Below are 27,419 nucleotides of genomic sequence, written 5' to 3'. Positions count from 1 at the left end.
AGAAACTGTTTATTTCCTGTCAACCTTATTTCCATTTTCTGTTTAAGGGTTTGTAGAATAACAGCTTAAGACCACTCAGTGGTTGTTCCTACCCATTCAGTGGCCCGAGTGGTGGGGCTGTAGACCAGTCCTCAGTGGCAGCTGGGCGCTCCAGTCTTGAGTAGGAAGCTGCTAAACAGGCCCAGATGGCACCTGTGCCTTAGACCAGTCTGTGAGCTTGGGTTGAGTAGCAGTAATTTGGGAGCTGGAACAGTCCATTCTCGCTGAAATTCCTCTTGGTCATAGTCTTGTCAGCGGTGGCCAGCTCTTTCTTCTGTATTCAGGATCTCTGCGGAAGTAGGGGTCGCGCATGACCTGCCCCAGAAGTCACAGGATTTGGTACTACACATGCGCAGAACTCCCTAGCCAGCGGTTACTTCATCACACGCTGAGCGAGCTCTAGTGTTACATGGGGATGGCCAGGTCCACGCATTGCAGAGGAATCTGTGTTACACAGGCTGCCTCTGTGAGAGAATGCTGGTTAGCCCTGGGATCAATAATGACCAGAAGTCGGGGCTCCTAGAACACTGCCCCCACCTGGTTAGAAAAGGTTCCAGGAATAAAGGGGCTGCAATAGGAGTGGCTCCAGTGGCAGCAGTAAACTAGCACAACTCGCTGGCCAGAGTTCCTGGAGGATGTGATGCTGACATCAGCCAGATTTTCAATGGCATGAGCTGCCAGCAGAAGATTTCTCCCAGGTTTTCTTGATTTGTGAGATAATGGTATCATTTTTCCTTTTGTGGATGACTGTTCCACTTGGAAGTCAAATTTGGTGCCGCCTATGGCTGCAAAGAATTGAGGACATCCAGTACCTTTATTTGCAGGATATCAAGGGCTCCAGGCATTGTTAGTTTCCCTTTAAGTTGCAACAGGAACCCGGAACAACATAATGTGGACCCCTCTCTGGGTGGTACAGAAAAGCTAACCTCTTCTAACTTGAAATCAGAAGCTACTTTCTATAAAATCTTGCAAAGATGCTTTTTACATATATATTATAACTTTGACTACCAGATAGACATAATAACTTTATATTGGAACACTATTTGTCATTTACATCATAGTGCCTATTTTAAAGTGCTGGCTTTAAATCTCGGGAATGGCTCTGTTTCTCAGTTTCCTCAGCTGTTAAACAGGACTGTTACCTACTTCATGGGCTTTTCCTAAGAATTTAAAAAGGTAATACTGTTAGGTACTAGGTATAATATCTGACACATAGTAAGCACTCAATAAGTTTTATATATTGTTATCTACCTATTATCTATGAGTATCTCTCCCCTAACAAGTTTTCTTTCAGGAAGGAATAAAACTACATTTGGGTTTCCAAACAAACAGGAAATATTGCTTTTAAATATATTTTTCTTAGCAGCTTGTAGATAGCAATAACTGTTATGGAGCTCGTACTCAAGGTCTGTACTTGTTTCAAAGAAAGCTCGCCATGTGTTTGGAGCTTGGCAGATGACTCAGTTCTTATTCTGTTTATGTCCACTTTCTGTCATTTTTCTTCTAAAATGCACAAGCAGCACAGCATTAATTTCTCTACTCTTACTCTTCCTGTCCCCACCCTCATGCGCACGCACACACACACACACACTCACACTCCCTTTTCTACAACACACACATATAAGCATATGCACTATTCATTTTATTTCATTTTTTTAAATTCCCAGAGGATTCGTGGAGCAGGCTGTTTGCAACTGCTGTGTTTTCCACTGGTTAAATTGGCAGTTACCTACTGTGTGGAGTTGCTAGGAGAAGGTGAATAAGCATGATTACAGCATCATTGATGTACATATTCTTTCAATAACAACCTGTGGAGCTCTGTGGTCTGTCTTCTGTATGTTATTTTCTCATTGTTGTCCTTAATATTTGTTGCATTTTTTGTTAGAAGATGAGATATTTTTAACTGTTGGTTCCAGATCAATTAAGAGAGAAAAACCTGGCATTTAAAACAGGCACTTTTTTTCTCAGGGTGGTGCTGCTGATACTGGTTCCTGCCATCTGTTTTCTTATTACATCCTGCTCTCTTTCCATTGGTAGAGAGGAATTCAGCTTCTTCTGGTGCGCTAAAGTCATTCACGTTTCTCTTGTGCATAATAGATCTCGTAAACTGTAGGAATTCTGATGTGCTTCAGTGCACGAAACTAACAAATGAGCTGCTTTTGGGGAGAGCTAGAGCACTTAGTTGGTCAGTAGTACAGTAGCAGGCTCACATGTGTGGATTGTTTCTGTGAGGTCAGAGGATCTGTTTATACTGCTGTCTGCTTGAGGGTGGTGATGTGGTGAGCAGTGGATATGCCTGTCAAAGTCAATAGCAATTCTGGCAGAGGCTGCCCTCAGCTTTGTAAATCTGCAGTGTTTTGATAGATAAGAGATGCTACTGTATAACTCAAATTTGTAGTGGGCTGAGGAATGCTTGTTCTAGCTGCTGAAACTGACTGTAACTGTTTGCCCTAGGAGTATCATCATGGGGTCTACTACTACAGATATCGAAGACCTGGAAAACACCACTTTTAAGTATCTTATAGGAGAACACACTGAAAAAATGTGGCAACGCTTGAAAGGAATGTGAGTAAGCTCTTTGTTTGGTTTTGTTTTCCTTTCTCCTCTCCAAATTTGACTATTAACGTATTTAATTGTTGGTAAAATCTGACTTTGTGCACTAGTGGTTCCTTTAGAAACATTTCTCTTAAAAAATAAAACTTGTCAGTCTCAGTTAACAACCTGCTTGAAAAGTAGACATTTTTTTTTTTTTTTGCCCCTGTATGTTTTATGTAAGGCAAAGGCAACTCTCAGAGGAAAAAAAAAATCACTTTACTGTTATACTATATGACTTGTTTTATACTTCTGCATGTGTTGTTTAGACATGCAGAAAAGTAACCAGAAAGCAGTTTGCCAAGGTACTTGCAGAAACAAAATTTTCTTCAAGTGAATAGAGAGATTACTGCTGGTACTTATTTCTCTGTGAATGGATTTTGAAAAAACAAAAGGAGGATTAATACGGTGCTTATTGTTTATGTCTTAATGAATTATATTTCTTTAAGAAAAAAATGCATATGTGGGAAAAACACTATCAGCATACCAAACTTATTGGAGAGTTTAGGCTTTAAATTAAACAATTCACTTGTGAGAGTACAGAAGAGCTCATGAGATAAAATAGATCTTAGTAAGGTGAGTCAAGAGATGTGCTTATGTCAAGCATGAAATATAAGTAGCTGAGTCAAACTTTAATTGAAATTCTATTCACCTTGCTATTTAAACATTTCAGTTTTTTTTTCTGTGTATGCTACTAATTCCTGTTTAGTGTTACATCACATTATGTACATGCTTTATTTTAATTATGCTATAATTTGAAAATCATATTTAAAATTTAGATAAAATGTGAATATGAATATCTTCAAGCAGTTGTTAGCATGTTTGCATATTTAAAGTGAAAATATATTTGCTCTTCTATGATAAGAGCTGAATGAATCTTATACCATGTGGAACAAAGATTTTCTGGGATTCATATTTCAAATTTGGTGTTTACATAGTATTTTATAAAATACAACATCTCAGTAAATTCAGTGTGGCTCTTTTGATAGCTATGATTTTTTTAGATAAAAAATTATATCGAACTTTGTTTAAAGGTAAAATGCCTTCTACTTTCCTCCATTTAAATGTAATTAATGTTGTTTATATATATTTAAATAATGTCTGTATATTTTCTTACACATGAATATATAGCATTGCACTAGTATAATAGCATACTAATAATGCAAACAACTTTTAACAGAGACTAACTTTAAAAAAGGAAGCATCTTTACATCATTTGAATGAATTAGAGAAATATGTTTCCAAGTTTCACTGAAGATTTAGACATTACAGTGTTTTGGTGAGGTGGCTCTCTAGGGAGAAACAAATAATCCTATAAAAGCAAATAACAATTTACAAAATTAATTAGCATAGATGAAGGTTAAATATTGGCAGTCATCAGATTATTTGTGTCCTAACCTAGTGAGTAGATAAACAACTGTACTAGAAAAATTATATCTCATATTACGACCATTTTAGATTTTCTTCTCTTCAGTAGAACAGAATATTTTTGTTTGTGTTGTTTATATTTGTTCTATTTTTCTGTAGTAACTTGAATGTATGAAGATTTATGGTAGTGAAATTAGGCATATGTCTTTAAGGAATTTGAAAAACGACTTTGTATTTACCTAACATTTTAGTGCAAAGTTATCTGACTTTCACTTTATCAATTGATCTCAAAGATCAGTCTGTCATTACATTTCCGGAGGGAGCGATAAGATAATTCAACAGTAGAGCTTCATTAACTTGATATTCAACATTGATGTAGAATATATAATATGTGTATATACTGAGTAAATTTTGAATTGTGTCCACATAGAGCCACCAAATAACCATTGAGGGAAAAAATTACTGATAAAAGTTTTTTAAAAATTATTGTTACTAAACTGATTGAAATGACTGATTGTTTTTATATCAAAAAAAGAAGGAATTTCATTTTGGTGTTATTACTTTAACTTGTACTTTGATTTAAGATATTACTAGTATTTTAGGATTAGAATTGTCAAAATAAGAAGCTCTAAATCTAAGATCAGCATGACTAATGACAACCAAATTGTATAATTATGGTCTTTGTGTAATTTGCAATCGAAGCAGTGATATGAAGGACTCTCTATTTCATTGCTGAAATTGTCTGGCCTATTTAAAATGTAATATTGACTTGAACAGAATTTTAGCTTATTAAAATTGCTAGTGCTAGAATTTCACTTTTAAATATTGGCAATTACATTCTTGCTACTCATGAAAGCTATCAAACAATTTTTCAATAATTTTTTTTTTTTTTTAGTTTGGTAAAATAGACCCAGTGAATTCCTTTAAATATTTGTTGGGAGAATTTTTTTTTGATCTTTTACTGAATCTCTCTTTACAAATACATTGATTTATTTAACAGGATGTTCTGTTTTGAAGTGGGTTCACATAATGTACATTTCTGAGGTTAGATAAAAATAGAGACAAAGGTTAAAGTAAAATGTTTATTCAAGTATACCTTAAATATGGAAAACACCAGCCACTATAGGTAGATATTTATAGAAAATATTTTATAGGCATTATCATGTAACATAACATTTTAGAATACTTTTTTTGAGTCCATAGAAATAATTCTTAAATTCTTTCATTTAGCTCATTTTAAATCTCCTTCATATACTATTTAATTGGGACACCATATTCAGTGATGTGCCAAGAAATCTCTTCTTCCTTTGTGGGAAGAAAGGTGAAACAGTTTCCTCTTCTGATTTCTGATATAGGCTTATGCACTTTATTAATTTTCTTTTTATAGTTATAGCTTTTTTTTTTAGCTTCCCCCCCCAATCCATCTTCTATCACTAATTTGTCATTCAGTATAAAACTTTAGATTCTACACTATGACTCACCATTTATGATGGTAGAAATTTTAGCAAATGACTATGTCATCATGTTCTTCATAAATTACATTGAAAAAGAATTACCTGCTTTCTCATGTTATCAATTATTTAGCACCTAGAAAACTTTCTATTTCTTCTTGCATGTCAACACAAACGAAATTTCTGGTTGAGAAGTCTCCTTTGATCCTGAGACCTATGCTACTTCCTATGTATTAAGAAAAAAATTTTAAATACCAGTCTTTGCAAAGATTGTTAAGTTTATTGATTTCTATGAGAAAAGTTGATTTCAAAATTTTATGTTCATCTACGTGCAGTGCTTTATAGTTAATTTTAGATTTTTTCTGTCAAGGTACTGCTTTTTTTCCTTCTTTAAATGTAAAAATGTAAAAAAAACCTCCACAACCATGGATTTTTGAAAAAATTAAACTTACTTAAAACATTAGTGCTGCTCTTTCCCATGAGTGCCACTGTTCTAAGAATTCAATCTAAGGGGTGACAGCATTTCCAGAAAACTATCATCAAGTAGAAATTCCAGCAAAAGCCACATAATGTTATAGCAAAAACTAAGTCAGTGTTATCTTACTCATTGTTTAACAGAAGAAAGTTTGAGGTGCTTAAAACTATAATCTATTGACAAAAATGTGAGACTCATCACTCATGGCATTTATTGCCAATTTCTTCAGTTTTCATAAATGTAGGACTAGAACGTATGAGGATTTCGTTAGAAACCAGCTTATATGCCAATTAATTTTACATGTACAGACACATACCTCCTATCTTTCTCAACATAGACAAATGTCCAGGTATTACCATCTGGAATTATGAATACAACAGTTGAAAGACTTAAGTTAGGCTTCTTTTCTCCCTCTTTGGTGGTAAACATAATCTTCAGCAATGCAAGAAAAAAAAATGTTAAGCATAAAGGAGAAAGGAGGAACTGTATAATAACCCTATAACTAATTTCAATGGGATGTTGTTATTAAGAAGGCAATGTATGGTATGGTTTCAGATGAAATAGCCCAAACCCTCATCACCAAGGAGATGTAGCAGTAATATATTTTTAGAATAAAAATGGCAAAAAAGGTAACATGACAGGAGTCATTAGTACCATAATCTCAAACTGGGAATCATACTTAAGGATGGAGCAGCACTATATTAGAAAAAATCTGATCCATTTACTCTTCTGCTTCAAACTTTAAGCCTTCTAGAATCCTCCCTTCCAAGTTCAGCATTCTTCAAAGGGTTTCCCCAGCCCTGCTTGACTTTTGGAGCCTTCTCTCATGCCTCTCCCTCTGTGTCCCATCCCCACCAGACCCAGGCTGCCCCAAAGAAAGCTGCTTGGCACCCATCTGACTTTTCTCATTTTGTTCTCTCACCCTGAGGGAACCACTCATTTCTCCTCTCATCCAGGGTTGCTCTTGCTTCCCCATGATGCTTTTAGAGATGTGCGGGGATGATCCTGGTCGTTGTAATGCCTGAGGGTGTTTCTGTATTCAGTGGGCAGCAGGGGCAAGGCATGGTGCTCTAGAGCTTGAGACATTCCATAGCAGGAAGAATTGTCCTACTGAAAATGCTAATAGAGACTCCCATTGCAAAAGCTCTCTTGTAAAGATCTTAAAGATCTCTTCTTAAATTTTACTTGCAAAGGAAATCCTTCCTGACTCTCCATACTCAGTTTTCTGTATTTCGCTCATAACATAACCTTCACTTTGCTTAAAAAAATTGACCTTCCTACTGGACCACAAACTACTGAGGGAAGAGCCATGTTCATGGTGTTTGCTTTTAGATCCCCAGTACTTTGCACAGTACCTGGCACACAGGAGAAAATTCAATAAATACATTTCAATCCGTCAATGAATGAATAAAATTCCGAATCTTGTAGTGGCTCTAACTATAAAATTAGAAGATCAGTCAGGCTGCCTAAATAAGGCCTATAGTGAAGATAGATTCACAGCTAGAATAGGGATAGAGAAGATGGAAAGAAGTAATGTTTGTTTACCATCTACTAGTCGTCAGAAAATTTCAGGTATAACATATCTGTATTCTTATTTACTTTTCCAACAATTGCAAGAGGTAGGTATCCTAAGTTGGTTAAAAACTACTCTCTGGTGAAATGTGGATTTAGACACAGATCTGCTTCCAAAACAAAAAAGAGGACATTCTCAGAAGGATTGCCCGAAAAGGATCTGGAATGATGTTTCTTAAAACTTAGTCCGTTGGCCTTGTGGTAGACAGACTATTTGCCCCCCAGACATGTCCATGTTTTAATCCTCAGAAGCTGTGAAGATGTTACCTTACATGACAAAGGGGAATTAAGGTAGCAGATTAAGTTAAAGTTGCTAATCATATGACCTCAAAATACAAAGATTAACCTAGATTTTCAGGTGGGCCCAGTGTAATCACAAGGGTTCTTAAAAGTGGAAGAGGGAGACAGAAAAAGAAGGCAAAGTGCTGTGATGTGGGGCGGACTTGACCTATCTTTGCCAGCTTTGAAGATGGAGGAAATATGCTATGAGGCAAGAATTGTGGGCAAGCCCTAAAAGCTTGAAAAGGCAAGAAAACAGATTCTTTCTTTAGAGCCTCCAAAAAAAAAAAAAAAAAGTAGTTCTGCCAACACCTGATTTTAACTCAATGAAACTTACAGCAAATTTTTTGACTCCAAAAACTGAAGATAATACATTTGTATTGTTTCAAGGTACTAAGTTTGTGGCAAATTTGTTGCAGCAGCAATTAGAAACTAATACATGCCTCCAGTAACAGAATAACAGAGTGCTTAATCAACATGACCATTCCTATATCTTCTCCTGAAACACACACACACACACACACACACACACACACAATGCCTCGAGACGGGGCCAGCCTAGGTCACTATGGCAAATTGGAGTAGATACTCTTTATCTTTAGCCACACTGTCTTCCATATAACTCTGGCTTACATGCCCAGACTTCCAATTTTCTTACCAAGCTCCGATATTGAGAGTATAGAGTTGATTCATGTCAAATGTCAAAGAAGAATGTTATACTATCTTTCTTGAAAATTGTTGATAAATCTCAGTCTCATCTCACATTGTTGATTATGTGATGGTTTTGTTGGATTAATCAGGCAACTTAGTTTAAAAATACTGACCTTTAAACTATCAAAAACAGACTCATTAATATAGGGAAAAATTTGGTGATGGATAGAGGGGAGGGAGGGTTGGAGGTCTGGGAGAATGGGGTGAAGGGTTAGAGAAGTACAAATTAGTAGTTGATAGATAGTCATGAGGATGGGGAGCATGGCATTGAGAATACAGTTATCATTAATGCTAATTTGAAGAAAACCACCTCACAAAAACTATTCTGGTATATAAGCATAATCTTAATAGAAGTCTCAGTCCTTATATAACATTATGTTATAGTTTATAAAATAGACGTTGTTGAGGTAAAATACCTTAGAGATTAAGAAATTGAACTTTAGAATCAGTCAGGTATTTTCTAATACTGTCTGTCCCATAGTTGAGTGATCATTGAAAATCTATTAACTTTTCTAAAGTTCACTTTCCTATCGTAAAATCCAATTATTTTATTTAACATTTATTCACTCATTCAACGAATATCCACTGATTGTATGCTATCTCAGGCACTATTTTAGGCAAAGGAGTTTGCATTCTAGTAGAGGAAACAAGCAACAAAAAGTGAATTATTAATAATAAGTTAGTATAGAGTAAAAAGTGACCTGAAAAAAAAAATGCAACAGGTAATATGATCAAGAGTTACTTGGGGAAGGTATTTTGGATTGTCAAGAATGACCTAACTTTGAAGGTGACTTTTCAACTGAGACATAGACAAAAATTGATGCCCATCTCTTAGGATCTTGGGGAGAAAGAAAGTGAGTGAATGACACCTCTATTCCAAGTTCAGGATTAAGTAAGGGATAGACTTTATTCAATAGTCTTTATTGAAGACTAAACTTGTATTGGAGGATAAAGTTTTGGTTGTAGATAAATAAACCAGAATACCTCTGAATTCAACTTACCCTCCAAAACTGCAGATGTTCCCAGCAGGGGACAAAATCTCCCCTCCTAAATTTATCTCACGATCCTAACAGATGAAACAGCTTTCTACAAGCAGAAAATCCCTTCCCCACTTCCCAAAAATGACAGCTTGCCCTCCTAGGTCTAATTCCTTTTCCATAATTCACCAACCAAATGTTGCTCCACACTCTCTGTGAAAGAATGTAAAAAGTGGCAAAGAGAAGCCTGGAAGCCTTTTTCCTTTGGAAGGTCTTTCCATTTAAATGGAAGCATTAGAATCTGGGAATCTGAATATTGCCCAAATCAAGAAACTGAAAATTAAATTAAAAAATTATATAATAAGTATAACACAGTACCTGGTATAGAATAAGCTCTCAAAACATTGTAATTATTAATATTCCCATAATTGTATTTATTTTCGCATATTGTTAGTATAGAGTAAAAAGTGACCTGAAAAAAAAATGCACTAGGTAATATGATCAAGAGTTCAACTGTTATTTAACATCTATATGATCTTCTCCAAGTTGATTTTTTTGGTGCCTTAGTTCTCTCATCTATAAAATGGAACGATATTATAGATGTCGAGAAGATTAAATGAATTAATGGTTGTAAACTGCTTAGAACAGAGTCTAGAAATCAAGAAATTCTACCTGTTATCATTATTATTACTACCATTATTTGCAAAGCAGAATTTTTTTTCTAAGTAATTTTCTTATCAGAATCAGTGGAAAGAATAGGGTTGTCAGGATGAGAAATAAAGAGTTTCTTTTAATTCAGTGAAGTGGTCTCACCAAGATCCCTAGGTTTCTCTTCACCAGAAGAGAGAATTTAAATTTCTCTGGGCAGGGGGAAGAGTTACGTGAGGAGAGAGCTGAGGAATTTGGGCTGGCCTTGCGAGTTTCACTGATAGAAGAATTGCTTAGATGGATTTAGCACCTTTCGTTCAGCTCTTTGTGGTGGTCCTAGAATGAAATTTAGGTCTCTGTAATCATATATAACCTAGGGTTAGTCTTATTTTCTGCATCATTCTATCTTGAAAATCCCTCCTTAGATCTTGCCTAGTTCACAGTGGAGCTGACTTCCAGGTAATTACTGTTGTGTCCCATAGTCCTTCCTTTTGCCAATTCATTTTAGAAAATATCAAATTAACATTATGTTATTAGATTGAATCCTTTATTCTAACACATTTCAAACATTTAATCAAATGTAAATACTTGGGCAAGTCTGATTCCCATCTTGAAGGATTGTACTATAAGCCCTTTAAACCTGAAAGGAACTGTTCATTAACATAGTTAAACAGATGACAGTGTTAAAGGCTCATGAGAATCATAGTATTCCAAATACCTGCTCTGGACATGTATTAGGCACGAATAACTATTTATTGTTAAGAAAAGACAAAAAAATGATAATAGATCAAGAGAAGCATTTAAGTGAAACATGACTCTTTTGATTTCTGCTTAAAGCTATATTTTCTTCAAGTTGTTTAAAGAGACATTTTATTTTATATTTTATGAAATATTTAAAAACCTAAATTTTTTATTAAATTAGGCTCCAAAAATGCTCAATACAGATAATTTCTGATAGGCAAAATTTTTATATCTATAACTATTCAAATAATTTGAGTCACAAAAAAGTAGTAAAATCTCTAGGTACAGTCTACAGGGCAAGAAAAATGAGGTCAAACTTAAACCCTGCATCAGTGTAGAGGATCAATGGATTCTTGGAATTTTGTACATGAATCAGGTCCTTGATAATTTAGAAGAAAGTCAAGATAGATTTCTTATTGGAAAAGCAACAGTATGTTGAGTAGGCCAATTAAAACTGGACTTTCTAAGACTTGGTTCAAAATAAACTACATTTGGAACAAGATAAGAAAAAAAAACTGAACAACTTGGGCATCGGTCACAGTTTTGATTAACAAACTATTTTAAAAATCACCTCATAATTGAATTATAGTACTGCTCATACTTTATAGCAAATCTTTTGTGCTTTATAATTTCTAAAAGATGTTTTTTTTTTGTTTTGCGTGATTTAGCACAGTTATCATCAGTTTTTCTGATAAGAAAACTGAGCCTCAGAGACATTCAGTGTCTTGACCAATGTTTATCAATTAGCAAGGGGAAGACCAGTTTTCCAGGCCCATACCTATTCCATTTAACACTGAGTTAGATAATTCCATTTAACACTCAAGACTTGCTATAAAACCTGACATTTCAGGAGTTAAAAACTGTTCTCTTGTTTTGATTATTCCATAATCCTGCCATCTGTTTGCCTAGTTCTGCATCCTCAAAGCTGAATACCAAGGGGAGTTATCATTTGGCATATGCTTTAGATGTCAGAAACTCTCCAGTTTTATTTCTCTCCTTTTCTGTACATGCACTACCATTACTTCTTTTATTAATTTATTTAAACAATGATTAAGCTAGTATTTGCAAGTGAATTTGACTTTTCTTAAACTCTCTTGCTGCTTCAGAGCTTGGACTCTTACAAAATTATTCTAATTCGTTTGGCCTTTTGTATCCCAAACGACAGAGAAAGAAAACTGCACAATAGAAATATCTGGGGTGTCTGTCCCTGGAGATTTTTATTTACTAATAAGAATGAAGGCAGGAGTTCTAATGATTAAAAACTAGGTATTTTATTCTTGCTATACTGTCCTTTCTCTTTTTGTTATAAAGGATTTAAGCATATGATAAGATTCTTTTCAGAAGTAAGGTGAGAAGAGTCTTTTCTCCTCTTGTTTATTTTAGGGAAATAATCTAAATGGAGTTTATTATGCTTTATTTCCCACAGAGAACACAAACTACTTAAAGGCACACAGTATTTTCCTCATCCTTTCTTAGACTGAATTTGGAGATGGTTATTAAATGGGTTAAGGCGTTTCTTTCTAACTTTTAGAACCCTTGAAATCTCAAGTACCTCCCACTGGTTCCAATATGAAGAAGTGTTTTTTTACAGGTGTGACCCTCTTGATATTTCATCTGTCAGCAAATCTCTGCTTCAATATTTCAAGTTTTCCAAAGAGCGGTCTGTTTTCCCAGAGATTTGTCCATGTTGTTGTTTACTGTTGCAATATGTCCCAATTTGTTCATGACTTCCTGTGTCCACTCGGATAATCCCTCCCATACTAACTCTGAGCTTGGCAGTCGACTTGCTTTGGCCAGTGGGATCTTAACAAATGTGATGCAAGAAAGACTTGGAAAGGGCTTAAGCATTGGGATTTACTCTCTCTTGCTGCTCTTTGGAACTCTCATACCAGCATGGAAAGAAGCCTGGTCAAGCCTACTGGAGGATGAACATGCAAAGCAGATATAAACCATTCCAGCTGAGGCTCCATTAGGCCAAGACATGTGAGTGAGGTCATCCTGGACTATATAACATCCTCAAAATCATAAGGAAATAGTAAATGTTTATTGTTTTTGGCTACTAAATTTGTGAGATGGTTTGCACAAAAAAAATCCAACTGATATACCCCCCAAAATCAAACTCTTAGGCTTAAAATTTTTTATATAATTCTTCTCTGGCTTCCACAGTTTTTTCCTACTACCACACTGCTTCTTTCCTTCTCATTATCTCCTATTATTTATTTCTTTGACCAATCAAAATTTAGTTTATATTTCAGAAATAAAAATTGAAGTCCTTATTCTCAGAAATTCAGTCCAGTAAAATTCTCCTCCACATTTTTTCCACCTAAAACAATGTCAATGGCATGTACCCACATAAATATTTCTTCTAATACATGCTCCCTCAGTGGCCTGTATATTGAAGTTGTGTGGTTCTATTTCCTGCCAAACAGAAGAGAAACATAGAATAAGGCAGAGAAACTGCATAGCTGCATAAGAGAGGATGGTTCATATCCTGTTACCCTGGCAACAGGTACTAGGAAGGCCAGGGCTCCCTACACATCCTGTTGCCCTGACAACAGGTCATGCAGGGCATAGGAAGGCCCAGTTCTCACTCTTTTAGGCTTCTTATTTAAAACCACAAAGATAAAGAAGAAAATGTTTCTGCATCTAATTCCTCCCCATCTACATATTTCTTCTATTATCTGAATCACTTTAGTATAAGATTGTCTTTCTAGATGTAGGAGAGTGTAAGAAAAGAGTGATCTCAAGTTTTTACATTCATAAACTCTGAAATATTTGCTAATTTTTGATTGGGTCAGAAAAGTAAATGAAAGGAATACAAAGAAATAGAAGGAGTCAAAGTCGTAGAGAGAATAAATTGTGGAAACCAGGTAAGTAGCATATAAATAATGTAGCAGCCATTTGCTGATTTTGGGTATGTATCATTTAGCTGCATTGGTTAGGCTCAGCTAATTTTTAGTGAGTTCATCTGAGCAGGTCACATCTGTTAAATGGTTGCTTATTTGGTTACTTTTATTTTGTGAGCAGATAATGCATAGCCAAACCTATAAAATGATGTTATGTTATAATTTTTTTATCAACTTAATTTTCAATTCTGTATAAATTTCCCCTTTTTCATTCTTTTTCAGCCTTAATTTTCATTCATCACTTTTTTTCTTACCATACAGAGTTGATAAGATAGCAATCTTATAAAATTCTTTTTTCCTTTCCCTCTCTCTTTGTTCCTTAAGCAATTGCTTTGATTATATAAAATAAAATCCTTTCTATGTATTTTTGGAGCTATATATTGCTTTGTCTTCATAATTTATGGTTAATATAAAATAGTTGTCTATTTAGAATTGACTAGTACCATTAGTTTTGCTATTACTAATCTCTACCAGTATTTCTGTGAGTTAAAATAAAATCTTAGTTGACTCCCTTGGTTTTAAAGGTAGAGTAATAGCTATAAATTTTGGAAACCAGAAGTCTTTAACTTTTGTAAATGAAAAGTCTTATTGGTGAAGAGAAAAATGTCTGTCAAAATCAAAAAAATGGAGAAGGGATTTGTGGGAAAAGATTTTGAATTTAAATTGAGTGGAAAAGTAAGTATAGGTTGGTTACAGTCTTTGGGAGACTGTAACCATGTTAAAGCTGATTTCTGAAAGGCCAGGTGGGAAAGTTAAAGCCTTATCAGAATATCATTACAGTCAGAGAAAAAACACTCATGATTATCTGAGACTAGATTAGGTGACTCTTCTTGATACTCTAATTGCATTTCGTATATTTATTGTTATTGTCCATTTAGTTATTCTGCCTTCCAGATAATCTTTCTTCCTTCCTTTGAGGTAACAAGAGGGAAGAGGTAGAAGCCATTTTCTTATTAAGGTATCCTCAGTGCCTAGCATAGTATATTACATGAAGTAAGAAGTTAGAAATGTTTCAATGTAATAAAAACCAGTAATCGGGCAACATACAACTTTACATTTGAATGGTATAGCTAGTAAAGCTAGATGTTCAGCAGCGACAATAATTCAAGCCGGAAGATCAAAAAGTTTTATGGAGGCTATTTAAGCCGCTTCTGGAGAAAGGAAGAGAATGAGGTATCAGAACTTGATCAGTAGGGATTATTGGGATTGTGACAATATCACAGATAAAACAAAATCAAAATAAAAAAAGTAAAAGCAAAAACAAAAGACAAACTTTGTAATATGAAACAGAATCTTAGAGGAATCCTGTGAGGGATAAAAGTAATGCATTCAAAATGTGCAGGCCCTGTGTCTGGCACAAAATAAGCATCCACAAATGGTAGCTGTTATTGTAGATTATTTTTGTGCAACCAAATGTAAGAAAATGTGTTTATTTTTGCCCTTTCTTCTGCCAAATATGAGCTTGAGATAAAAGTTGACCCTGGATAACTATATGATGGGGAAAAAGACAGAGGAGATTTAATTTTTTCTAAGTAACTAAACTTCCTACTCCAAGATTCTAATTTCTGAAGTTCTATACCACTCATATCCTGGGAAAACTCAAATTTCTGTTTCATTATGTGGTTGAATAGTTGGATTATGTTGAGAATATCTTTCAATGATTAGTAAATGTCCTGCCTCCTTTGGCCTTGTGGCCCAGTGAATTCTTGGTTATGAAGACAGCTGTGTATCCTGTGAAAGTTAATTGCCTGCTGAAGTTTCCAAACTGTAATGAGTCAGACAGGAGATAAGCTGACTGAACTTGGAGGCGATCAGACTAAATACTTTATATCAGTTTCTAGGCTACAGTTACTTGTCCACCACTGAGTTGAAGAATAACTAATCCTCTCTTTGCTCAGATCCTCAAAGAGAAACTTAACAAAGCAAGGTAGTCTTGAAATTTCTCAATGCAAATGAGCAATTTTAAGTTTTTGAGTTTCACTTTTACCAAACACTCAAGTCCAAGGTGATGAGCTTTCAACTAAAGTCATCATTTTAAAACTGTCATTTAATATTTTTGTTCTCTGACTTCATCCTGTCATGTGTATCATATTTCAATTAGGGAGAAATGTTTGCAAAATGTGTATCAAAAGATGCATCTAAGGGATAACCCATTTATCCATAGTGGAGTCATAAATTAAGGAGAGATCACATATACTTGATGACTGAGAATGTGCCAAAATGAAATTCACAATCAAAATATCAATATTCAGTTTAGAGGATTAAAATCTTCTTGGCATTAGTCCCCAAATAACTTTATTATATATACCTTCCGTCTATTTTATATAAGGCATTGTGACAACTTTTTTGATTCCTTGCCACAAATTGTTTTGGTTTTCTAAATTAAAAAAAATGAATAATATAATGCTAAAATGATTTTATTCTTATATTTCTTTGATTTCTAATTATATACTCAGTTAGCATAATGTCCACTTTTTGTTATTAGACAAGTGAATTGATCTGCCAATAGCCATAGCACTTGGAAAACAAGAAATATAATGGAATCACTTTTGATCCCTTTGGAATTAGAAACACATTGCCAACTAATCTTAAGTTCTCTAGAAAGAGGAAATGTTTAGGTTTAGAAATGGAGAAAAAAATACTTTCCTTAAGAAATTCAGATTGCTTTGTTAAGTATATGTCTTATGGGTATAAAAGTAAATAGTAATTTACACAGTGTGAGTCAAATGATGGTAATCTTAGTCACTGATTAGAACTATCTTCAGAATGAGAGTCATTCAGAAATAAAGTTGTAGTTTAAGTTCATCAGGGTTATACTGACACTTGTAAAAATATGAGGTACTTTGGAAAGTAGGACTAATATTTAATTAAGCCAGTTTAGTTGACTTATTACTTCAATTTCATTTATTTGTTCATTTAATGAGTATTTGTCACTGGGCACATGGAGTGCTCCAGAAGTGTTCTAGGCACCAAGATACAGTGATAAACAGTACAGTCATGATCCCAACCTTCATGGAGTTACGTTTGGATGGCGAGGATGGATAATAAACAAGCAAACAAATAAATACGTAATGTAATTTTAATAAAAACTAACAGAGTAAGGTGACAAAGCACCTGGGAGATTCAAAGTGGTTACTTTGGAAGAATGGTCAGGGAATGGCTTTCTGTGACAGTGACTTGTGGGGAGGAACCTTAATGAAGTGAGGAGTGAGCTACATCAAGGCCTGAAGTCATGGCTTTGCAGACAGAAGGAAGCAAAAGCACAACCCCTGAGGCAGGGTGAATCTGGTACATTTGAGGAAAAATGAGACCAGGAGGACTGAAGTAGAGTGGGTAAGGGAAATTTTTTTAGTGTGGAGAGAAAGGCAGAAGTCAGATTATCTAAGATTCAACATTTAGGATTTTATGGAGGATCCATAAAATCCAATGGAGGATCTGACTTATGTTCTAAGAAGACTTCTCTGAATAGAGAGTAGAATGGTACTTACCAGGGGCAGCAGGGTGGGGGAAATGGGAGATGTTGGTCAAAGGAGACAAATTTCCAATTGTAAGGTTAACAGGTTTGGAGATCTAATGTACAGCATGATGATTACAGCTAATAATACTGTATCATATACTTGAATGTTGCTAAGAGAGTAGATATTAAATGTTCTTACCACAAAATAAAAGGCAACTATGTGACATTATGAGGTGGAAGCTAATACTACAGTAGTAATCATTTTGCAATTTATAAATGTATCAAATGAACAGGTTGTATACCTTAAACTTAGGAAAAAAGAAGACTCCTCTGGTAATTTTGTGGAAGCTAATATTGAGGAGCGGGGGAGCAGAGAAGGATAAGATTGGAAACAGGAGGATGTGTTAGGATGTTATGGCAGTTGTCCAGGTGATGGTTTGATAGCTTTGGCAACATTGGTACTTATGTAGATGATAAGTGTTCAGATTTAGGACATATTTAAAATTAGAGCTGATAGGACTCACTGATGAATTGGATGTGGGAGTATAAGGATTGAAAAGAATGAGTCATAATGCCTTATTTTATTTATTTGATTGTGTGTGTGTGTGTGTGTGTGTGTGTGTGTTAACCTCAACAACTAAGTATATAGTCCCTTATCTAAACCTTTGTGACCTGAATTCATAACTTTTCTGACTTTAGTAAGGTAATGAGGTACCTATTCCAAAAATTACTAAATATTTCCAGTGGGGTCTGGGGTAGTCCCCATGAATATTTCTGTCATAAACATGTAAGTACTCACTTAGAAAAAAATGACCTTTCATTAGTTCAGGATGGGTTTTGCTGCCAAATGAAAAGGTCTAGTTTTTAGAGTTTTTGGGATTTTGATAGGTGTGGATAAGGGATGGTTAATCTGTACCATTTCCTAAAATGAGGAAAATGGTAGTGAAAACAGAAAGCTCTTCTGTATCTATGAATTTTGAGATGCTTATTAGACATGAAAGTAGTCTCATAAATAAACAAACATCTGGACAGATAAAAGGTCAGAACAGAAGATATAATCTTGACAGTCATCTGTATATGGATGTATCTAAAATTTTGCAACTAGCTGAGATCATCTAAAGAGTTAAAATTGGTGTAGATGAAAAGGGAATCAAGGGCTGAGCCCTCAGGCACTCCAACATTTAGAGGCTGGGAAGAGGAGACGACAATAAAGGAGACCAAGGAGTGGCCATGTGCTGTGGCCTCTTGGAAGCCAAGGGAAAACTACTTTTCAAGAACAGAAAATGTCAAGTTTCAAATGTTGCTGAGAGGTCATGTAACATGGACTGTACACTTGCCCTGTGGAGATCTTTGGCAATCTTGGCAGGACACTCTCAATAAAGTGGGGAAACCAATATCCTTTTAGGAATGGGTAAAAGAAAAGACTAGAGGTAAAGGAGTGGGAGCAGCATGTACAAATAACTGAAGAATTTTCTATAAAAAAGATCATGGAGATAGGGTGATAGCTGGAGGGGAGTTTGAGAGTAAAGGAGTTTGTTAAATGTGGGAGATATTAGAGAGTTTTAATTCTCTGTTCAGAAGAATGGCGGGAATGATTCTGTAGGGAGTAAAAAATCAATGCAGAGATGGGGTGGGTGGGGTGAGAGAGAGGGAGAGAAGGAAGAAGGGAGAGAAATATTTCTAGATTTCCAGCTTCCTGAGTAGGTGAGAAGTAAGGGCTGCTTAAGTGCAGAGACTGGATCTAGGAACAGGGGAGGGAAGCAGAATATTTGGGAACACGTGCAAGTAGGTAGGTGAAAACGTGGTGATGGTCCCTTCTGGTTACTTTTATTTTCTCAGTGAAATGAAATAAGAAGCTATTTGTGGAGAGTGAGGAGGGGAGAGAAGTGGAGATTTGAGGAGAAAGTGTGAAACAGTTACCTCAGAGAGAAGTAGTGTGACTAAGGAAATGAGGTGTAATTGGCGGGCGGCGCTGAGCATCCACTTGCTGTCATATATTTAAAGTGAGTTCAGTCTGTCTCCCTATGTGCTTTTTTTCCTGTTACTTTCAGTTTAGCTGCTTCCAGGAAGGCTCAGAGCAGATGCAGAACTGGGTTGCCAGAAAATATAAGTGTGATGGATGAAGAAGGGTTCAATGCGGTGAGGGCCTCTGTAGGGTTCAAGGTAAGAGGAGAGATAAGAACCTGAGGGTGATCATGGACAGACAGTGAAAAAGTAGATAAAATGAACAGATTGGAGGTAGAAAAGGGGATAATACATTCCTGGAATGCGGTGCTAAAATCAGTGACCTTTTGTTCTTCTCAAAGACACAAAATTATATATATAAAAAAAAAACACGTGTAGACACGCTTATGCAAGAAAAACAATTTGTGAAATTAATAATATATGGTAGGTTATTTTATTCTTTTCATAAAAAAAAAAAAAAAACACGTGTAGACATGCTTATGCAAGAAAAACAATTTGTGAAATTAATATGTGGTAGGTTATTTTATTCTTTTCCTCTTTACAGAAGCTTCCTGTGAGATCCTTTACATTTCATTCTTAGGCTGTCTCTTCAAAGCAGAAGAGTCTGTTAGGAATGTGGTCATTCCCACAAAGAAAACAAAAACTGGCAGATCTAATTTTAGGATGCTTTTCCTTGACAACAGCTTTTTTAAGTATTGCCTATATGACAGTACATATTGTCTCCAGAAATTAATGAGACTGTGTTTGGTTAAAGAAATTCAATTCCATTTTATACTTGAACCTTTCACAGTGTCATGAGAACACATAATAGAACTTTCCCTTCACCTTCCTTCAGTGACTTAAGTTTTACTACAAAGTGTTGATGGCAAATTTTAATGTATACATCAGTAGCAACAGGCCAAGCAAACAATGAAAGACTGCTATAAAATGTGATTTTAATCATAGGAGTATGGAGATTGTTTCACTATATAATGATCGTTCCTGTTTCCATTCACAGTAGCTTTGGTTGACCTAAATAATTCAGACTTTAAGTTCTCTCTTGAGAGCCAAGCTATTTTTTTAAGTTTGCACATGCTACACAAGCAATTAATTGTGCCTTTTTTTTTGATGATTTTGATTCCAAGAGTGGAGTGAAGTTTGCCTTGGTTGAAATTTTATAATAAAACACACACACAGACAACCACATATTCACATGAAATAATGCTATTTAATTATGTGCTTTGGTATAATTACAACTACTACTCAGTAACTATATATAATATTGTGCTGATCAGGAATAAAGAGAAGTATATGGTAGGTTATACTTTAAAAGTCATTTTTAAAATTTTTATCGTAGTGTCATTATATATAGAATTTAGTGGGTCATGATATCAAAAAATTATAAGACTTCAATCTAAAGGTCACATGTAGTAAGATTTTACATCTACTTTTTCTAGGCAATTGAATCTTCTTTTTTGTGATAAACTAATTTGGGGATAATTCTATATAAGTTATGTGAATATTTAAAAATTACTCTTCTGAAATGTTTGCCAAATTTCCTATTTGGCATTGCAGGGCTGATCTTGTTTGCAGTTTAGTAGCTCACCCCCAAATAATACTTGCAATGATTGGATCTATGGTGGGATGTTTTCATACATAATGCTGTGCATTTTATGGTTGGTGAATTGAATTTCCTTCTCAGCTCCCAGCAATCTGCTCTCCTGATTTTCCTCCTTTTGAGAATTGACCTGAATATGATCTGAAATTGCATGATTCCTGTTTATTCTGCCATCAAAGTTCTCCTTGAATGAAACTGCCAGTCATACCCTTTGACTGGGTCTTTAAAGAAATATAAATTTGGCTTTCTTGGTCCTAACCCTTTATATTGAATTACACTTGTACTTTCAAAAATTAATTCTTATTTTTATTAAAGTAATAAAATAGTACCATAAGACAATGAAAACCGAAATTTTCTTCTCCACCCCTTGGTGCTACCCAGGTCTGCTTCCTGATATATCAACTTTCATTTTTGAATTCTTTCTTCTTGGAAGTCATCCATATTTTAAAATAATAATTTTTATGTAGTTGTTTCTTGATTTATCTATTTTAAGCATATCTATTGACTTTATATAGCAGTAGATGAAAATTTAGCACCCTTAGACCAGGCTCTAACCACTCCCTTCTTGACTTATTCTCCCTTATTCTTCCCAGTGTAGTTCTGTTAACATTTCAGTGAATCAGTGTTTGGTGTTTATAGTATTATGTCTGAATTGTCTTCACTTCTGAGCCAAGAAATAAAATATGAATATGTTTCCTGTGGAGTACAACCCCCTTGTTGTTCCTGGAATTATTAAATATCTCATTTTAATTGTTAGCTTGTTGGCCTTGGTTACTGCATACCTATCATTAATTCTTTCCAAATTCACGAAAAGAATTATAAAACTCCCTTTAATATATTTCCTACATTTCCAAGCACATCATGTGCTTTTTCTCTCCCACTCTTTTCCTTGGAGACAGTGTTCCCTGAGCCTTTGGGTTTCTCCAGCCCAAAGGCACAGCTATCCCCTGGGACTGCCCTTTGCCTTCATTCTGGAAAGTCCCTTCAACACCCTCATGAGTTGTGTCTGTTGTTTCTCATCCTTTCTTGGTTTACACTCATTTAGGGGATGAGCTAGTCCAATATTCACATATAAAACTGTATTTCTTCTATTTTGATATAGCTGGATTGGCTCTAAAATAATAAAGTTAAAATATTTTTTCTCAGAATTTTGAAAATATTGTTTCATTTATTTTAACTTCTGGTATTGATATCAAGAAGTTTGATGCCATTTAGCCCTGTTCTTTTTATGTGATGTTCTTTTCACCCCCATGAGTAGGAACAAGTGCTCTTATTCCTTTTTTTTCTGAAATTTCATGATAATAACACTGATGCTAATAATAACGTGATAACATCTACATAAATTTTTAATACATATAATACTTTTTTAGCTCTCAAGTTTATTTTTGTTGATTAACAATTTTCTTCTACTTGAATAGACTCTACAGAATTACTCTTTTCTGTGTGTTTGTTTCAATTCATTTTTCATGTTAAACACTTTTCTTAAAGTGGCTATCTTTTCAGACAGACACTGAAAAGCTGATTGATGCTCACTATGAATGGATAGTGTTTGCAGACTTGTGGGCTTCATAATACAGTGGGAGTTTCTCTGCCATCTAATTAGGTGATTAAAAAATGCCAGTATTCATAGATCTTTTTTTCTGAAGCTATTTGTTTTCTATATTAGAAAATAATCTAATCTTTAGTCTAAGATGTTAAAGCCTTGCTGCCCTCATTCTAGAACTGACTGAGGAAAGAAGCTAGGTCATACTGTAATTCATTATGTAGTTTTTACTTAGTTTCTCTTTTTAAAATGTAGCACCTCACCTCTCTCACCTCTGTGGATTAATTTAACCAGAAAATAAGCACAGTACTCTTCCATAGTGATGTGGGAGCAGTAGATGCTAGGTACTAAGGAAGAAAATGAGGTCTACTTTTATATATAAGCTTTTAAATAAAATCCTACTTTCAATTCCACTCTGATTCCCTGACTTCTGCAGCTCGCAATGCCTTCAATTCCTTCATCTTTTCACGGTTCTTCAGGGTGAAACTTTTCCTTCTAGCTGGTATCCTTTGCTAAGATTTCCACTCTTCCATCTATTTTCAATCCCAAAATGAATTGATTCTCATGTCTTATCTTCTTTCCCACTCATTGTGTCTTTTGGGAGAATTTACAACATTTTTATGTCTTTACTGTCATGCTAGTGGAGTTTTAGGAGATGTTGATAAATGCATGTTCAATTAGCCATGGTTAAAAAATGATGCACTGTCTGATCTCAGAAGCTAAGCAGAGTCAGGTCTGGTTAGTACTTGAATGGGAGACCACCTAGGAAGACCATGTACTGTAGGCGTAAAAAAAATAAAAAAATAAAAATTAAGGGATTGTAAACTGACAAGGTCCCTGCAATCTGTGAAATTAACCAAGGGTTGCCTTGCCTTAAAAAAAAAAAAAAATGATGCACTGTCTGGTCTCAGAAGCTAAGCAGAGTCAGGTCTGGTTAGTACTTGAATGGGAGACCACCTAGGAAGACCATGTACTGTAGGCGTAAAAAAAATAATAAAATAAAAATTAAGGGATTGTAAACTGACAAGGTCCCTGCAATCTGTGAAATTAACCAAGGGTTGCCTTGCCTTAAAAAAAAAAAAAAATGATGCACTGTCTGGTCTCAGAAGCTAAGCAGAGTCAGGTCTGGTTAGTACTTGAATGGGAGACCACCTAGGAAGACCATGTACTGTAGGCGTAAAAAAAATAATAAAATAAAAATTAAGGGATTGTAAACTGACAAGGTCCCTGCAATCTGTGAAATTAACCAAGGGTTGCCTTGCCTTAAAAAAAAAAAAAAATGATGCACTGTCTGGTCTCAGAAGCTAAGCAGAGTCAGGTCTGGTTAGTACTTGAATGGGAGACCACCTAGGAAGACCATGTACTGTAGGCGTAAAAAAAATAATAAAATAAAAATTAAGGGATTGTAAACTGACAAGGTCCCTGCAATCTGTGAAATTAACCAAGGGTTGCCTTGCCTTAAAAAAAAAAAAAAATGATGCACTGTCTGGTCTCAGAAGCTAAGCAGAGTCAGGTCTGGTTAGTACTTGAATGGGAGACCACCTAGGAAGACCATGTACTGTAGGCGTAAAAAAAATAATAAAATAAAAATTAAGGGATTGTAAACTGACAAGGTCCCTGCAATCTGTGAAATTAACCAAGGGTTGCCTTGCCTTAAAAAAAAAAAAAAAAAAAATGATGCACTAAGGTTTTTTAGTCCTTTTAAAATTAATTCAGATGTTTATTTTTCACTTTAATTTTCATGAAAATCCTGTGAGGTGACACCATGTACTAACTCCATTTAACATGTAAGGAAACAAAAAGAGTTGATTTTCTTAAAGTAATTGTATTATAAAGTATTCAATGCAGGAAACAAAATCCAGGTTGGCATCTGAAGTAGGAGGGATTAAATACAGGAATTAGATGTTTACAAAATTATAAGAATGTCTATAGGAGCTGGAAGGCAGGGGCCACCACTGGTTTGGCAGGTTAAAAGCTCAACACAGTCAATAGTTGTGATTCAGAGGCAGGGAGCTGCTGCAGCTGGGCTGCCATGACTAGGTGCTGCCACCCCATTGCCTCTAGACACCTGTGGAGCCAGTGGCTTGATGTGTCAATACAATTGTCTCATGTCTTGTTTGTCAGTCAAAACCAGTGGCAGGAAGATGACTCTCTTCCTGATTTAACCTTACAAATCCTTTGAGACTGCTTTTGATTGCAATACCTAATTCACATCTAAAACCTCAGCTAAAATGGTTTGGGAATGTAGATTTTAGCTTTCAAATCTCTCCAAATAGAATGAGTCACTTTAAAACTGCTACTATAGTAATACAGCTGGTTTGTGACATAGTTAGAATTGAATCCTAGTTTTTGTGACTTCCAGCATTTTATTTTCTACTGCTTTCTTCTATTTAAAAAACATAAAATAATTGAAAAGAGTACCTCTTTTCTCTTGGGACAGCAGCCTCTTAGCTCAACTTTTATTTCTTTGTTGGAATAGCAGCACATAGTGGTCAGTTCTGATTTTCAGAGAAAAGCCAAAATCCATAATTTTATATGTAGTCCTTTGATTTTAAAATGTTAGCAAATAAAGCTTTAAAAATCACTGATTGGGTCCACACTGTCAAGACCAAGCAAACCCCAGATGTAATAGAATGTTAAAATGGGACTCTTTCCATTTTGGCTCTGGCTAAGGTACTGAAACCCAAGGACAATGCAAAAGGTGCCAGCCAAAGCCAGATATCGTATACTGGACCAGCCATAAAGGAAAACTCAATGAGTGAAAATGGAATCTCTGGCATTAGAGAAAGCTCTCCTCCAGTCTCTATTGAATGGGATATTGAAAAGGAGATTTCAGGACCTGTCAGTGAGCTGGCATCTTCACCACCCCCAAGGAAAAGTTCAGAGGTGACAGACTGTGGCTGGACCTGCCTTTGTCAGCAAGGAGAAAGAGGGTCCATTGGACTTGCCACCAACATCAGAGCAAACAGGCTAAGTTGGCCCTTGAAAAGAAGCCATACTGGGTCAGTTCATAGGAGATGCTGCCTCAAGTATTGCCTGGAAGTACAGAGCACCTTAACAGATAAAGCCTGTGCAGAATGGACCAGTGAAGGTAGGATTGGGGAGGGAGCCCTTAGTGGTCAGGTAGGGATAAGCATCATCTTCTTTAGGAACTGCAGTTGGAGGACCAGAAAGGGAAGAGTTCCCAAAATCTTGTGTGTGGGGGGTCCCACCAGAGACAAGTTCATCATCTAGAATGAACCAGTACAGGACAGCAATTGTATCTGATGTATAAAACTGTGTCATTTCTCCTGATTCCCTTTTCTCTTGGGCTTAGTAAGTTAAAGAGTTGGAAGTGGAATACAGAGGGGGAGGAAGGAAGCTCTCACCTGATGCAGGTCTGAGCTTGGAGCTGGGGGCACAGATGTGAGGCTGGAAAATGCTTCACTTCGAAATAAGATAGGATTCTGATCATTGCACTGGATGTTGGACATTCTGACTTTCTAAAATGAAACTTGTGACTGAAAGGGATCAGAAAATCTGTGGGGGATGGATTTCATCCAGTAATACAAACAAAAAAATCCAGAAGGTGGGTGTGAAAGGACAATGAGGGAAAAGAATAAGACTCCTTACTGACTTTAGTATGTTCTGTGAACATTTACACATGTCTGCCAGCCGAAACTGTGTGTTCTCCATTTGCAGTCTCTGGTATAATGAGAGATGGTTGTGGATCAGGGACAAGGATTGGGTGAAGAAAGTATGATCAATGATATTAATAAAATATGTAAAATTTATGTATAAATAGACTGCATCCTGTTTTGTCTTTTTGTTGAATTGTAGAATCCAAATGACCTTCTAAGGCCCTTTCTACATATTTTGATTAGTAAACAAAATTGACGATGCTAATACTTTTAGATAAGTAGGTAATAAAAGGTTACCTTAGCTTAGGAGATCGCTGGGTAAAGACCATCCAGTTTCCTTCACATGATAATACATAACTTGTTGACAATTCAGAAAAAATGATTTTGTTTGTTCCTCTGGAGCCCACTTCAACTGATTTTTAAAAAATGTACATTTCTCCAGGATTTAACAAAATCATCAAAATAAGGGACATTGTCATTCTTTGATTACGTAACTGCCCAAGTGCCATTATTTGGAATTTGTTCAAATACTGATATAAAATGCATTGCAAAAGATAGTCCAGAAAATCCTCTTGCTGATTGAAAGTTTATGTAAGTTAAGGGGAGATTTTTATTATGTGTGGCAAAGAATGTTTTGGCTAATCGTTAAGGTTTTTTTTTAGTTTGAGTTTCTGGTGGTCGTGTTTTCTTGTTTGGCACTCTTGTAGCTGCTGCAGTAATTAAGATGAGGTTAGCAGAGAGTGGATGGTCCATACAAATAAAGTGTGGTTGAAAAGACTGCTGGTTCCCTGCTCATTTGCCACCACCACAATGGTACCTGCCTGACACTCATTCTGAGCCTGGAAATTGTTTGTATAATTTCCTGCACAATTAAATTTCTGAGTAACAAAGGCAGCACTAATGACTTTTTGGCATGTGGATATCTCTTGTCACATAATCTCTTTGAGACTCAGACTTTATTTAAAAACATGTTTCACTGGATCAAAAGTAAAATTCATTTAGCATTGTTTTGAAATATAGCAATAAATAGCAGTTTGTGGTTAAACGAAAGCACATGATGAGAAAATTGATTCTCCCCTAAGTGAGTCTAATTCACAAAGTGAATGTTTTTTTTCGATCCGTGGTTGATTTTAAGATCATATAGGAAAAGGTTCTAATTTATGTGATGGTTTTAGAATTCTAAATTATTTACACCACTAGGTCAGACAGTTCAACTCAGAATTTCAGGAAGTTTGCTATTAGAAATTTCATGTGAGATTTAGATTTGAAAGTCAGAAAGTATACACAGATCTTCATTTATCCATTCATCATTCATGAATTCGTTCATTCACAAAGTCAGTCACTCATTCACTCACTCATTTACTCACTCATTCACTCAATAAAGTGTAGTGAATTTCTACTATATGTAGAGTCTGATGCTTTTTAGATGGATAAAAAGGTGAATAGTTGTAAACCTTAGGAAGTGGGACTCTTAAAAG

At 35.4% G+C, this 27,419-nt stretch overlaps 1 protein-coding gene across 2 annotated transcripts in view; it reads left to right on the top strand.

Moving 5' to 3' along the window:
* Positions 1-2,500: 2,500 nt before the first annotated feature.
* Positions 2,501-27,419, top strand: part of PDE1A (phosphodiesterase 1A) — a 288,645-nt gene continuing 263,726 nt past the window's right edge. Inside the window, exon 1 of one of the 2 annotated variants that reach the window (XM_025039465.1) lies at positions 2,501-2,604. In XM_025039465.1, coding sequence (XP_024895233.1) covers positions 2,504-2,604 — 101 coding nt within the window. In that variant the 5' untranslated portion in view covers positions 2,501-2,503. The remainder of the gene's footprint in view (positions 2,605-27,419) is intronic. The other variant, XM_025039464.1, reaches the window with a different exon arrangement.

The sequence above is a fragment of the Pteropus alecto genome, unplaced genomic scaffold (genome assembly GCF_000325575.1).
Source record: "Pteropus alecto unplaced genomic scaffold, ASM32557v1 scaffold3, whole genome shotgun sequence".
Lineage (NCBI taxonomy): Eukaryota > Metazoa > Chordata > Mammalia > Chiroptera > Pteropodidae > Pteropus > Pteropus alecto.
The sequence above is the reverse complement of the archived record's forward strand: the minus strand, read 5'-3'. Positions and strand labels throughout refer to the sequence as shown.